This window comes from Anoplopoma fimbria, chromosome 5 (genome assembly GCF_027596085.1).
Source record: "Anoplopoma fimbria isolate UVic2021 breed Golden Eagle Sablefish chromosome 5, Afim_UVic_2022, whole genome shotgun sequence".
NCBI classification, from domain to species: Eukaryota; Metazoa; Chordata; class Actinopteri; order Perciformes; family Anoplopomatidae; genus Anoplopoma; species Anoplopoma fimbria.
Genome location: NC_072453.1, coordinates 16,294,911 through 16,311,257, shown reverse-complemented (window position 1 = coordinate 16,311,257; position 16,347 = coordinate 16,294,911). Strand labels below are relative to the sequence as shown.

The 16,347-nt window shown below is 38.8% G+C and overlaps 1 protein-coding gene across 1 annotated transcript in view; it reads left to right on the top strand.

Moving 5' to 3' along the window:
- The first annotated feature begins 2,487 nt into the window (after positions 1–2,487).
- The window catches only part of sema4gb (sema domain, immunoglobulin domain (Ig), transmembrane domain (TM) and short cytoplasmic domain, (semaphorin) 4Gb), a 33,020-nt gene continuing 19,160 nt past the window's right edge, over positions 2,488–16,347 (top strand). Inside the window, exons 1-2 of the mRNA XM_054598994.1 lie at positions 2,488–2,575; positions 6,932–7,205. Coding sequence (XP_054454969.1) covers positions 7,061–7,205 — 145 coding nt within the window. The 5' untranslated portion in view covers positions 2,488–2,575; positions 6,932–7,060. The remainder of the gene's footprint in view (positions 2,576–6,931; positions 7,206–16,347) is intronic.

Sequence of the window (16,347 nt, the reverse complement as noted above, 5' to 3'; positions counted from 1 at the left end):
GAGCAGGGGGGTAACATCTCCACACAGTGTAATTTAACATACAGAGAGACGAGGTTCTCGACCTTTAGAGTACACATCATAGTACATTTCATTCAAAACCTTTACACTATATACTTCCAACATACACTAATATAATTTTCCATTACACTCCTCAGCAGATACAGTCTGCTCTGACCCTTTTTGTATAGTGGTTAAAGGGGTTCACAGAGATACAGCGCCGCCCAGTGTTACCAGAACCCAGTTATCTCAGTGTTTCCAGTATTCCCAGTATTCCCAGTGTACTTGCATATAGATAGGAGAGATGTCACTCACTGTCGGTGGGAAGTAACTAAGTACATTTTTATTTTTATTTATTATTATTTTTTTATTTAATATTATTATTTATTTTATTATTATTTATATATATATATATCTATATATATATATATTTTTTAATAATATCTTTTATTTATTATCTTAATCTGTTTACTCTGTACTTGAGCTGCTGCAACACCCAAATTTCCCCATGAGGATCAATAAAGGAATATCTAAATATCTATCTATCTATCTATCTATCTATCTATCTATCTATCTATCTATCTATCTATCTATCTATCTATCTATCTATCTATCTATCTATCTATCTATCTATCTATCTATCTATCTATCTATCTATCTATCTATCTATCTATCTATCTATCTATCTATCTATCTATCTATCTATCTATCTATCTATCTATCTATCTATCTTATCTACTGCACTTAAATACAATTTGAGGTACTTGTACTTTACTTACTTTACTTTACTTACTAACTGACACTTAAAGAAAGGCTATACAACTAAAATTATAATAGAATTAAAGAAATAAAACACAACATTTTCAAGGCAAGAGAGACAGCAGGTGATAATATTTAAGCAGGGAGTTTAGTACTACATTCCAAGTAATACCACCAGACTAATATATAATATGATTAAGTAATACTACTCAGTATTTGTCTGTATTTATATGGAATAAAAATGCAAGTATAAAGAAGTAAATTATGATCTTCATACTTTTGTACTTTTACTTACGACTTTACTTTCAACTCATGTATTCTACTTGTAACAGAGTATTTACACACTGTGATACTGTGTGAAACTGGGGTTTAGACCTACAAAACATTGTGAATAAATGATAATAAAAAAATTAATGCACAAAGAAAAGAAAAAACAAGACAAATCTGGCCCCCATTCACAGTCTAGTACACTATAATTTCTCATGCAAAGTCTCTGTGTCTGATTTGAGGTTTAAATCAGTCAAAGAAAATAAATGTTGCAGATACTGCTTATCAACTACTTTTGCATTTGCAAATGAGTAAAACCCATTGAAATCCTCAGAGATGTATTCTGATAACTTTCTACTTTTTCTGGTTAATTAAATACAGATACAGTGGGCTGTTCATTTGTGTATTTCAGATATCACTACACTATCTTTTTGTTTCTGATTAGACTAAATGTAATGTACAGCACAGGCCTACAATTGTTTTTTGTCCTTCTGTCTCTTCTCCAGCAGGAGGCAGTCATGTAGTGCAGATCACATGGATGCAATACAGTCTGGTTTACAGACAGAAGGACACATTAGAAAGATTAGAAAGCCCAAATGTTTAGAAAGTGTTTTCAACAACAACAACAGCATTTCTATAATACTCACAACGAATTATATATCAGTAAAAATGTTCCAGTTATATCTATATACGCATTTCATTACTGTCTGTACTCAACACTGGAATATCATCACATTATTGTACTTTAATAGTTTTTTCACCCACTCATTTCTCATTTAGTGCTATTTTTTTAATGTAATTAACTGTAATTAAAGCCTCATTTGAGCTTACAGGAGAAAAAAAAAGGCAGCAATAACAGTGAATTACAGAAATGAATGAAAACATATAACTTATCCTGGAAGAATAATGTAAACCTGATATTGATAATAATCTTACCAGGACGTATTTTAAAGATATTCTGTTTAAGTTTATTTTTTATAATTTAATCATTGCTATAACAAAAGTAGTCCCAACGTTTATGTATCAAAACAACAAAGAGCAAAAGCTACATAAGGAAATTGGATTTCAAAACATAAGGCATGTCGACTAATAAGGGCTATGAATCCAGTGTGTGTGTGCGTGTGTATGTGTGTGTGTGTGTGTGTGTGTGTGTGTGTGTGTGTGTCAGTGTGTGTGTGTGTGTGTGTGTGTGTGTGTGTGTGTGTGTGTGTGTGTGTGTGTGTGTGTGTGTGTGTGTGTGTGTGTGTGTGTGTGTGTGTGTGTGTGTGTGTGTGTGTGTGTGTGTGTGTGTGTGTGTGTGTGTGTATGTGTGTGTGTGCATGGTGTGTGTGTGTGTGGGTGTGTGTGTGTGTGTGTGTGTGTGTGTGTGTGTGTGTGTGTGTGTGTGTGTGTGTGTGGGGGTGGGGAGCTCGGTGGTGTGTGTGTGTGTGTGTGTGTGTGTGTGTATGTGTGTCAGTGTGAGCAGCATTGAGTAACTGCAGCAGCAGCAGAACAGCTCTGTGTTCCACCGCGGACAGAACGACTCAGAGGATATTTGTGGACATTAAAGCAGGTGAGTCAGTGGTGCGTGTTTTTTTTTTTTTTTTTTATTGTTATTGCTTTTCTTCTGTTCCATTTGCTAAATGTGTTTTCCTCCACTTTTCCTGGCGCACTCAGGTGAAGGTGGTTAGATAACGCGCAGTGCTGCAGTCCAGGTCGCACAGGTGCACATGGGAGGATTCCTTTGATGCTTACATATGTTATTACTTACTTATTAAATACCATATTCGTGTTGGATTAAATAAACTGATGATGCATTACTGTTAGGAGTGTTTTTCTATATAAGATGACAGTCCGAGCTCACTGCGTTGTTCCTAAAGTCAAAGGTATGATGGAAAATCACACATGAAATTTGCCATATATGGTTTTTAAGCTGTGTTCATGTCTTCATGTTGGGTAGAAGTAGAGGTGAATGTGAGCATGATGAGACAAGGACCAGTGCAAAGAGGAGGGAGATTAGTCTGTTAGTGTTAAGAGTGGTTTCTTCACTGGTTTGTTGTAAAAGTTCATTAAACTTAACCATCAACTCTTATAAATTATCAATGGGTCCTTGCTCTTCTTTGAATAAGATAGAGCTGCCAAGTTAGATCAGTTTGGTTACTTTCTTATAATCATCCTACCTAAAATGAATAGGTTACTATAAATCATTTTCTAATGCTTAATAGTAGCAGATGTAAGCCATTAATAATCTCTGGGATAAAGATCCTGATCCTTTACTTGAGTAAAAGTGGAAATACCAAATTAAATAGATAAATATTTTGATCTAAATGATATAATAAATATATATTGTATTGATATTATTGCATTAATATGTTAACAGTAGCTATTTTAGTCTTAATGTAGGTCAAGCTAAGTTTAATTCATTTACAAAACATACTTCATAGGTGTATCATATATGTGAAATCTTAATTTGAAAAGTAACGTTTAACAATGCTGTCAGATAAATGAGTAAATAAAGTACTTCCCTATATTTCCCTCGTGAAATAGAAGTGTAAAGCAACATAAAATGGAAATCCTCAAGTAAACAACAAATACTTAAACATTATCAGATACCCTGCAGCACATTTAGCAGGAGGTCAGAGGTCAAACGGATCATCGGAGAGGTCTTCATGATTGATTTAGGAGCACCCTAAAAAAACAGACCCAACCTGGCAACCCATAAACTGTTCCTAGCCTTAAAAGAAGCTAGATAAAGTATTGTAACTGATTTATTTACTAGCCATCAACAAAGCCATTCTTTCCACATAAAGGGCGTCATAATAGAGAGTGGTACAGATGACTGAAGTGGTGATGTCATCTCTCCGATCTCTCTTATTGAAGATATAAAGAGAATAAAGAGAGGAGCAGGTTGTGGGTGTTAGTATTATTTTCTAGGCTGACATTTTCCAAGTAGATCAATTCACACGTAAGAATATGTGACAAATAAACTGCATATACCACAATATGTGCAAATGATACAGTACATCGAGGCTAAAGAGAGATCATTTTGTCTGCAGTAAACTTTTGTATAATGGAGAAGAAGTTTAATGACAAAGTCAGAAGATAATTCCTCTGATATTCAAATCAAGATTACTGTTGATAAGAAATTTTGACAGATCTGAGCAAGAAATGTCTCCAAAGTGCTCCAACTTTTTTATGATTCAACCTCTGATAAAGAGGGTGAGATTATCTGTCATATTATGAGGAAAATAACATAAAAATATTTAAATGGTCTGTATTTTTTCCCTTTGAGTCCAGAGAAATCATGGCATGTTCTTGTTTGTTGTGTATATTTATACATTGTTATGTATAAATGTTCAACGTACAAAGAGGCAGATAATTACGACACAATCATAATTTCATGCTTCTTTGAGAAGATTTGTTTTAAGATTTCTCCACATTGCAGTAAATGTAGCCCACAGGGTGAACCCACTCATGCTTCCTTTAGTGTGTGAGTAATCTCATTTATGGCTCAGCTGTATGCCAACTCCTAATGGTTTGGGATAAAGATAGAGAAAAAAACAACACGTATTATAGCCATATTTAAGTATAGATTATGAAACATAAAGTGTATTCATTCAGTTTTTGTTGGTTGATGGCTTAAGAACAAAAGTCATCACAAGTGTGGCAGTGTGTTTGGCATTTTAAGTGGTATCGGTTGAAAGGAAATACAGAAATAGCTTTCCTGTTTTATCAATCTTTCTGCAGAAATGTCACTGGGTGTTTTGCAAATCATGCTCCTATTGAAAAACATCTTTATCATACTCTGCAAACCTCTTCTGTTGGCAAGTTGTGGCTTCATTTTTAGGATGATTGATGAGCACCAGAAGGCAGAGACGAACACTGAAATGAGTGTAAAATGTCCCAGCAGATATGTTGCAGATCAATAAACAGAAGGTAACTGATAGTCGTTGCTAAGTAGAAGGTATCTCAGACACTTCCTGCTGGTTTGTCTGATTCTTCTGGTTTCCAGTCATGCATGACACAGCGGTCGTGCCACCGACCGAGGCAGATGTGTTTACTTTCCAAGCTTTCATCGGTGAGGCGACACCTCGCTGTCAACGTCCTCGTTCTGCAACTGTAGAGCACGACGCACAACGAGACAAATGCAGATGTGTTGAAACGATGCTGTGTTCGCTGCAGCAGCTGACAAACCCACACCAAAGGGGCTTCTCAGCAGCGTGCCAGCTTGTCTGGTTCATCTACTGTCCTCGATTTAGACTCAGACAGTTTTGGCAGAAGGTGATTTTTTTCGAGGCACTGACAAAGTTTTTCAATGATGAAAAAAAATTGGATTGTGAAGTTAGAAAGAAGTGAGCTTACCAAACCTCTTTAACCCACTGCTCATCTCTGCTTGAGGCTACATTAGCAGCTACTAGCATATCACACCTGAATCTCTGAACCAACTGTCAGGGGTGGAGTTGCATTGTGGGTAATGTAGGTTACAACAAGTTACAACTTACATAAGGACAATGGTTTTTTGTATTACAATCTTTGGGATATTTCATGTTTTAATATGCAAATTAGGCATTATCTAATGCTAACTTTTGGGCAATTTAGAGGAAATATACAGACCCAAATAGACAAAGTAATAAAATAAACGCCCAAATGTGTGTTTTGGATGTTTTCTTTCCACTTGTCTGAAAGACATGTATTGGAAGCACAAAAATATCTCAAAATTGACCAGTGCATGAAAAACAGTGTTTGTGCCTGTCGTGTCTCGCCTTAAGTGCAAAGATAAGAGACCAGAATGCAACTTCAGTTTGTCATAACTTTAACTTAGTTTGGTGAAAATCGAGAGTAAGGCTTGCAAAAGTATAGACATCATTAAGAAATAGTTCTGGATGAGCTTAAGTTGAGTGGATCTCTTCTCCATCATTACTTATTTACCTTCTCATCTCTCACTTTGTCACTTTATAGGTCTGTCTCAAAGCGTAACACCCACGCTGCTAAAGCATCGAGGTCATTATAGCCTCACTGTGCTTCTTACTGTGAGTGTTTACCAGCAGCAGCCGTGGAGATTAAACTGGGAATTCTCCAGTGTCACAATGCGGCGGAGCGGGATTCACAGTGTTGACCCTTTGATCAGTGACAGAGCCGGAGAACGGGGCAGCCAGGCGGAGATTGTGCCGATGGCACGAGGCCTAATCTCTAGATTATCCATCATGCTGCTCCAGTGTGCACGCAGCTAATTAAGAGATGGAGTCGTGTGTTGCAATATCACATCACAGGGGCAAAATTTTTAACTCACAAAACTTTCTTAAATGTTTTTTAATGTAACAGCACGGTGCTTTACTCATTCACTTTGGCTAATTGGTTGAAATCAGAGAGTGATGGTGCATATCGGCAAACTCATTTTCTGCTCATGCTGTAAAGAAGGGAGGAAAGTTCATACAGCTCTTCAGCAAAGTTCAATATTATTTTAATTAAATTACTTTTAGAACTTAATAATCTTCAATATGTCACAAAAAGCAAAATGAATCTGAGAAAAAAGATACATTTGTTTAATTATTAATATTAATAACCCAAAAATGTCATATAATAGTATCTATATATTTATATATATCAGTCACAGGGGGCCATTTTTCTACATAATGGGTACTTTGCTACTTGAGTACACTTTGCTGATAATACTTCTGTACTTTAACCAAAGTAGGATGTTAAATGAAGGACTATTAATTGTACAATTAAGTACTTTTTGCACCACTGACTTTAACACAACACGTTTGAATATCACTCATAAGTGCAGTATTTCTCCTCAGGCAGTAGAATGTGTTAATTCTCAAAATTTTAATTTTGTTTTTTATTGATCTCATCAACAGCAGCCCCTGGTTTTCTATGCTGGATCCCTTCTCTTTCATTTATACATGTTGTTTTGTCTCTTTCTCAGCTGGAGGATAATCAAAAAGTCTACGTCTGCTTGCTGCTGGGCCTGAAGATTCACGTTTCTTAGATTTTGTCCAACAAGCTGAGCAGCAAGTGAGGCCTTTGCTTGGACCGAGACCTGTGTGTTATAAACATGGGAGACCAGAGGCCAGTCCAGAACCTCCTGCCCCTGCTGCTGCTCCTGACCCTCCTGGCCAGGCTGTCACAGCTGTGGGCCTTCCCCTTCAGCCCGTCCCTGGACCTTGACGTCACTCCCAGGACTACCGTCTTCTCCAAAGGTGAGGGGCAAACACAGTTCGGTTTGCAAACTGAGAGGCAAAGATACTGAGATATGAAAGAGAAATGTGTTCTAAAAATGAGTAGTTAGTTGATGTAGTTTGGCTCACAGATTTTTCCCGTTTACCAACATGGTCAGCAGTTGGGATTTCTATCATGTCTGTAAACACACAGACATAATACACATTTTTAGATTCAGTGTGACTTACTGTTTCTGAGGATATCATTATCTCCGATGTCCAACATGAATAAACATCTATAAATCCGCTTAGAAATCATAGAAAAAAGGTTTGATCCTTTCAATCCCAGATCTTGCCTAAGAAACCTCACGTTTTTAAGTTTTCTTCAGTATTAAATTAATACAGTAATAGTTATCTATACATTGTTGGTTACATTGCAAACAGAAGCTGCTAACAGATAGTTCGGCATACTTCTAACGGTAATTATTTGCGAAAATATACAAAAATATAAACAAATATCAGCTAAAAATAACGGATCTGAACTTGTAGCTCACAGTGTAACTATTTGAATCAACGGCAACATTATACTTCCTGTTTACAGCCCCCGAAGCATTATGAAAACTGTAGTTCCAAAACATTGCATCATGATTATCCCCAGAATAGATGAAGACAAAGAATAATGGTGAGAGAAAAGGCAGCACAGTGTCAGACTTTAAATACATTGTTCTAGATGCATCCATGCAAACACACACAAACCCACACACATACGTGTTGAAGCCCACAAAAACAGTCACCTCACTGTCCTTATTTGAAGCTGCTCCGGCTCCTTCCTCCCTCCTCTCCTCGTTAAAGAAGTGGCACAGTTTTTCAGAGTTGGCCCCGAAGACAGCTCCTCCATGCTCAGAGTTATTAATCGCCTCTCTCATGCCCTGTCCTAGATCACACGGCTCAGCAAACACGGCTAATGAAACAATAGACATATTGTTAGAGCCCTCATAAAACTCACACCTGAGCACAGTGGACCTGATTAGTGTCCGTGCAAAGAAAAATAAAAAATACTGCTGATGGAGGTGTATTTTGGCACAGAGGGGTTATTTACACACATCATCAGCACCTTCCTCCTTCTACCTCACCACGACTCTCGCTTGCCACCGGCTCACCTTTCCCACCCCCCCCTCTCTCCTCGCCCCTCATCACTGCGGCAGAGGCTACCACTGCAGCTGCAACGAGGAGGGGAACTCCGGCACCGGCAGACCGGTCGGATGGCTGTGCTCTTGCCTCCACCCCTCTCCTCTTCAGTCCTCTGGGGGATGAGCATTATTAGAGGACGGGTGGAGTGAACAGGGGCCCCGGCTGGCTCTATTGCCAGCCAAGCTCTCCGGTGCAATGTCATAAGAGTGTTGCAGTGCGAGATGATGCTTTTGGAGACGGGAGGATGTGCTGCTTGACGGTTTGAATCACAATCACTCAGAGAGATGAGAATATTGAGGAGGAGGATTTATTTTGCTGCTTTACTGGGCATTTTTTAAAGGAGTTGTTGCAAAAATGAATATGACGATTGCTGGAGAGAGAGGGGAAATCGTGTGAATATTCCTCCTTCAAGGTCCAAGTTTTGCTTCACATGAACTGATTTGTTTAGCTGCAGAGCATCTTTAGGAAAAAGTATTTGTGGCATCACTAAGAAATACACAACTACTAAACACGGAACTACTTTAAAAAGTTCTGTTGTTTACTGCAACCAACGGGAGCAGTGAACTGATTTACTAATGTCATATCAGTGCTGTTATTTGTCAACCAAATGAAAAAGGACACACTCAATTAACTCGGAGGAGTTTATCAGATGGGGCAGCACGCACAATTCATTAAGCCTCATTAAGTACGTTTCCAAGTGCATCATGGACGGAGCTCATTGTCCGCTATGGAAGCCTCCTCCCAATCGTCAAGCCCCCCCTGGCTATGTATTTACACATATTCATCTCCTCGGATTATAAATGATACATACTCTGGACACTTTTCTTCTGTGCTGCAGCCAGAGTCAGTCTCTCATCGCAGATTTTATTTTTTCTCTCTTTGCCCTCGTAGGAAGTTGTCCTTGACCCACTTTCTAATCATCTGGGAGGGGGTGCATGTGAGAGTGCAGGATGTGCATGTGTGTCAGCATGCGTTTCGTCAATCTCCATGTGTGACTGCTTCTGTGTGTGTGTGTGTGTGTGTGTGTGTGTGTAGAGAGAGAGAGGGCTATGTGGGCATGCATTTGGTCACATCATGTAAATTCTGCACCCGCCGTCCTTTACACATGTCACTTATGGGGGTGGGGTGAAGCTCCATGAAGAAGATGTGTCTGCCTGGATAAGCAGGACTGCATAGGATGGATGTTATCTCTACCTATGGGAGTCTCCGTGGGAGGATTTATATGATGTCTCACGGCTGGGGTGAGGGGGCGCTCATTAATTTACAGTATGCCATACAGATGGCTCTGTGTGAGTGGGAGTGCAAGTACAAGCTGTATCAGAGTGAGCTCAGATATATAAGAAGAAGAAAAAAAGGCAACAAGATGACTTTTTGCACTCTTATATTGGAAAGGATACTAGGAAGGGAATGAAATAGAAATGATTTTGCATAGGCTTTGTTACATTTTATTCATAAACTACTTTTCAGTAGTGGTGGTAGTAAAGTATCCATTACGTTAAGCTGCATTTGACTGTGTGTGTAACGTGTAAGGAGTATAGGAAACACACATCGAGGCAAGCAGCAGAAGCTTTTTAAATAAACTTCTTCACTTTCATTTTACATAAATCATTTAATCTCAATTGACCCTTCGCTAAGTCGCTTCGCTTGAACACAGGCCGGCTAATCATAGCGTAGCATTGTGCAGCTCCAACCAGGGTCTGACAATCCAATCTTGCTCCATTGATTTAGATTATTTTTTTCATTTTCAGGCTGGTTAAGTGGACTTGGAGCCGGTAATGGTTAAACGTTGGGTAATATTGATAACGTCTTATAGTAGAAACCTGTGGAGCTAACATTAGAGGAGTATGTTAGCGCAACATAAACTAGTGTTAGCACCTCTATGCTACGATAGATACAGAATGTAAGCAAAAGCTGCCTTGTAACAGTGAATAAAGACCTACTCAGCTTTACAGGAACAGTGTTGTTCCTATATTATAATTGTCTTCTGCCTGGATTGTCAGGTTCACTTTTTGTTTTTAACGTTTTCACTGCTGAATCAGTTTGACATTTTGTATATATCCCTTCAAACACATATTATAGACGTCTGTCTGCTTCTCTTTTAAGTTTTTTTATCCAAATGTGCTCATATTTATGCAGGAAGTGCAGTTAGTGACAGTGTGGGCTCCAGGATAGCGTAGCTCTGACAGCAATCTGTTGGCTAGCCTAACCAACATATCAATGTATGTAAATAGTTACTTTTCACCACTCCAGACGCGGTCTATTGCTATGTATTTATCATTAAAATGTTCTAAGTTATGAAAAACCTGTGGGATCCTTTCAGTATCATAAAAAGATTGAATATATGAAGCTTTTATAGGCCAATGCGTCGACATCTTGGATTGTGTTTGTATGTTTATGAGACAGTGTTGTTGTTTTTTTCTGTCAGATTAATGCTCGACTGATATTAATGCACTGTAAGTTGTCTGCTGCTATGACAAGCTGCAGAGGCAAATAAGGTCTTAATAGTAAGTTTCATTATAGTTAGCACCATTATTACTGTGGTGGAATATTATAATAAAAGCTGCCAACTTGTTGGATGAAGAGTTTTGTTCATCCATTAATATAATTTCAGTGTTCAGACTTTGCAAACAGCTGCTTCTGTTTTGAACACAGAACACATTGATGTTTTACTCATATTATCAGCTCGACAGCGGCTGCTTTGTCTGAAGTTGTTTAATCTCCGCATGACAGCGCTGTTACACCATTTTGTTTTTATTTTTCTCTCTGTGGCGACATTTCATGCTTTGGACTCTTAAATCCTCTGAGACCTCCGTGATGCTTTCATCTTATTCCCCTCTGGCATCTTGCTGATGAGTGAATCCGACAAGATCTTATTGGTGATTCGCAGATAGCATCCAGCGAGACCTGAGATAACACAGGGACTATTTGTGTGTTGAATGTGGGGTTGGCTTTCCTTTTTCTGAGAGATGAAAGTCCTGGCTGTCTTTCATCTCCTTCTGCCGTCTCCTCCGGTTCAACAAAAGTCCTGCGAGTACAAAAGTTTTGGATCTGACACGAGCTCTGGGAAAGGTATTGCGTTTATGTGATGGTAAGATGATGCGGTAAACACAACGCTGCCACTTTGACTCTTATCAAGCAACAGTGGCTGACATCTTTATTCATGAGAAGCAGAGTACAAACAAGGAAGTTCTTTTTTTTTCTTATAACCATGAGCTCACTGTAAATTATATGTTGATTTTCATATTAAGGTGAACTTTAAAGGCACGAGTGGAATATAAATATTCATGATAATCTTTGAATTCTCATTTGAAAGGGTTTGTTCACACAAATTACTAAATAAATATGTTTGCATTTAAGTCTAGTAGTATCTTTACATGTCAAAAGTGGTTTCATTGCCAACATTTTTTAGATATACATGATAAATAATGATTTTATTGATAAACTAGAGACCATGATGCAATGGGAATTCACCACCAGCAACGGCAAATCAGGCTGGGGAAGTAAAGTGTGTGTGAGGTCCCTTCCCCACTTCCTACCCTCCTACTTCCGGCCCTCTTGCTCGGACCTCACCCATCTTCATGCTTGGCCTTCATTTCGATCTCAACTACACTCCTGTAAAGTTTCCTGACCGCCTCTTGCACGGTTGGGACATTATTGCGGTTACAAAATCTGTCCACAGACAAACAGATGGAGATACAAATACATGAAGAAGAACTCAAAACCAGCTTTGTTTTAGCTCCTGCTGCAGAAGGTGTCTCCACAACCACAGTTTGCCATGAATTCACACACAGACTCACACTGTGAAAACAATACAAGCATCGCTGTCCCAGCTGGTGAAAATGAAACACCTGTGAAAAAAACCTGTTCTAACCTGACAGTCTGGCCAGTCTGAATAAACCAGAGGATAGTTTTACCTGATCCAGAATAGAAGAGAGAGCATGATTTTAACAGCAGTTCATAGTTCACACAGTGAAGACAGTTCGTCTGGTTGTAAAAATACAAAACACTGGTTTTCATCTCCAGTGTTTTGGAAAGGAGGCAGGAATCTGAGACTGGCAATAATCTCAAAATCTGCAAAAATGAAATCAAAACTCTCTGCATGGAACGATAAGACAAAAACGAAAGTGAGAAACAATGTTGTTTGTTTTTTGTTATTTTCGTGAACTGAACTATTAAGGATGTATATAGTAAAAAGTAAATTTCAATTAAAAAATAATACTTTTTTGATTTAATTATTTCTACATGTTCGCTGGTATGTGTAGTTACAGTATTTAATCTGTACGCAATCAATGCCCAATGCAATCTCCATTTTTCAGTTTAGTTTTGTTTGTTGCTATAGATTTTTCAAATCCATTGCAAATCAATAATGTTTCTTAGTTGTTTTTTATGTTGCCTTTTTAAACTTTACATGCAACACATACTTGTGTACAAAAGCAACAATAAAAACTAAACAAAACATTATTGGCAGGATTGTTTTTAGCAAATTGTATGCCAATAAAGCAACATTGAATTTAATTAAATTATTAAATTACAATATTATTTCTCTGTAAACATATGTCCCCTTCCTCTTTTTCCATTGCATACGAATATATTCTAATATGAATACATTTGACCATTGTCTTGAATCTCTTCTTTACGCTTTTTGTCAAACTAAAAAGCTCAGTTTGTGTATTTAACTGTAATAATTGGCACCCAGTTGTGCATCATTTCTTACATAATAACTCGTCATGTTCATGATCGCTGGAGGCCGATAAAGAAGTGAAGATGTGCTTATATAATGTGGACAGAGTTGACGACAACTGACACTTCTGACGCTGTTCAAAGAAGTTAACTCGGCCTTTCCTTCCAGCATTTGTTCCCAAATATTCTTCGTAATCACGTGTGTGTGTGTCTAGTTATCAGTGAGTCACACAGGAAGTCGCACACACTCACACACTCTGGATTTACTATCATCTCAGATCCCACATGGAGGATTACAAATATGTCTGAGCATGAGGGCGCACATTCTGGACGCGCCACCTGTGACGGCTCAATGTTGAGACCCACATCACACAACACACACACACACACACACACACACACACACACACACACACACACACACACACACACACACACACACACACACACACACACACACACACACACACACACACACTCCTCAGATCTTCTGAGTCACTGACTGAAATGTCTTCACTCTTTTTCAGGAGACAGATGAAGGGTGAAATAAGTGTGAAGGGTGTGTGTGTGTGTGTGTGTGTGTGTGTTTGAACTGGAAAAACTGACAGATGTTTCCGAGGGGCAGTTGTTTTGACCTCAGAACATTCACACAAACAGGTTTTAACACACACACACACACACACACACACACACACACACACACACACACACACACACACACACACACACACACACACACACACACACACACACACACAAGTGCATACAATATGACAACAGTAAATAGAAACCAACCAGCCAGCTGAGAGGCTTCTGGCACGCCTCAGCGCTCTGTTGACTTTCCTCATTGATTTTGCAGAGAAGCACAAGGTACAGTCTGTTTGAGTTTGTGTGTGTGTGTGTGTTGTGTGTGTGTGTGTGTGTGTGTGTGTGTGTGTGTGTGTGTGTGTGTGTGGTGTGTGTGTGTGTGTGTGTGTGTGTGTGTGTGTGTGTGTGTGTGTGTGTTCGGATACATAGTGGCCTCAGGGAACAGTAGGTCAACATATACATGATTCTGTTGCTATTTATATCGCGACGCTAACGCTGATAAAACTGTAGAAATGTGACACGTCTATCTTTAAAGCTGCACTAATCAATATTGTTACAGAATTTTACGAATTTTGTAAAAATGCACTTGGATTTAAAGTAAGTGATTTTCATACAAGCTGCTCTTTTTTTGCATGTATATGTTTGTAGTGTGTGTGTTCATCCAGATAAGAAATGATCAGTTCATTTTATAGTTCTCTCCATTTATATGAGAGATTGGTTTTAGAGCACAACTTTGATTTTGTCTTCTGTGCTTCAGACTAAAGTGAACATGTTTTTTCTCTTCATACATCTGTGTTGTCGCCAAAGATTGAGGGACATCAGGTTTTTTAAAAATTGTGCCAATATGTGAATAAAAAAAACACACTCAGTCCGACCCCGGCGGATGTGAAGACCAAGGTCGCTGTTCCTCTGCCGCCTTGAGGCCAGGGACATTTTGTACGTCACCGTAGTCCTTCTCATCGGCGCTCTGCTTGTTATATCATGCAACTACTATTTTTATAAGATATAAACCAAGGCTTTCGCTCACTCCGTGGTGACTCACAAGCAGTGGGCTCTTTACGTTGCCTTGGGCCGCCATTGTGTTTGCATAACTCTCACTCTTTAAAAACGTGATCTCTGAGAATATGCAGATGTTGTTCTGTTGTGTGTCTCGTCTTTGTTGCTTATCGATACAGTTCCTCTGTGTAGATTCAGTGTGTGTTTTTGTTTGTGCATTCCTTTTATGTGTGTGTGTGTGTGTGTGTGTGTGTGTGTGTGTGTGTGTGTGTGTGTGTGTGTGTGTGTGTGTGTGTGTGTGTGTGTGTGTGGCCTGCTGCGTGAGTCCGGCCCCCTCCCTGTCAGACCCCCCACCCTTCAGATGAAACTCCCCCACGGCGTGTCCTGACCTTTGGCTGTGTTGGAGGAGCTGCTCATTGCTCACTCAAATCTGACTCGCTATGTATGAGGAAATAAAAAAAGAATAAATGGTGACAGTCACACAGTCTTATTGAGAGTTACATAGGGTTTTGCTAACGTTGCCACCTTAAAAAGGCAGCAGTGACTCTTTGAAAGTTCACCGGATTTGAACTTTGACGCAACTTTTACACGACTACAAACTGAAACTTATGTTGTAGAATTAATCTGCAGGCAAGAAAACAGAGTAGGTCCAAAATGCAGACACACATGGGAAACAGGAGGATGATTAATGGCGATTTTGATAAAGAAAACGTCTAAATGAAAAACTTACACAGGAAGTGAGGCTGTTGAGTCCAAAAACAATCAGAAGAACCACAAGTGAAACGATGAAATAAAAAGGCTGTTAGCTGCCAAAAATGAGTTGATGAGTAATACAAAGGCAGAAGGGAAACAGCCAGGAAACATAGCAGAGGAATCGACAACCAACAGACAGAGGTCTATAAATACACAAGATGCTAATAAGAGTGTTTCTTTTTTTTTTCTTTACTGTAGTAACATGGCAGTGCAACATGGCGGATCCTACATACTGAAAAAGTATGTAGGCTCCCCAAAATCCTACATACTGTGCCTTTAGAAAACAATATTTTACCACAGCTAAGTTTGGCTAGAGCAGCAGAGCATCGAAGAACACATTTCATTCACTCGACAGAAACAAAATAAAACTCACCAAAACCTCTTCATGTGCCTTTGTTGCATCGAATACCGTTTTCTCCATTAATATATGTTTCCCTTTACCTAAACCTAAAGGGTTTGGGGGAGACGTTGAAGTAATGATCGAATACTTTCTAATGCTTGATTCCATTGTAGTATTTTTGCTTGTAATGCCCATCCTTACTGCCTAGATATGGGAACACGGCAACATCGCTTATAAGAAGGCCGTCAATCAGACAGTTTAATAAGGAGAGGTTCATTTGAAGTGTCAGTCATTAAGCTTATGTGAAAAAGTTGGATGAAGGACAGGATCCTGGTGGTGGTGGGCTAAAGCCAGCAGGTGATTTACCTCCAAATAAAGAAGACTTAGCAATCTGCCGTAATTGTCGGCTTTTTTAAAACCTGTCTGGTCCGATCTTTAAGTTGTAATAAACTGAAATCTTCCTTTAAAAATGCACTAATTGGCACAAACCAATAAATCTTCCTTCAGCACTTTAATTTTAAACCAATCCTCTTTGTAATAATCATGAAATGATTGGTTTTTATTTGCTTTGTTAGAGTAATCAAAGGTAGGACAGCGTTTCCTGTAAAACCCTGACGTTGTTCTGCATTAGTTTGT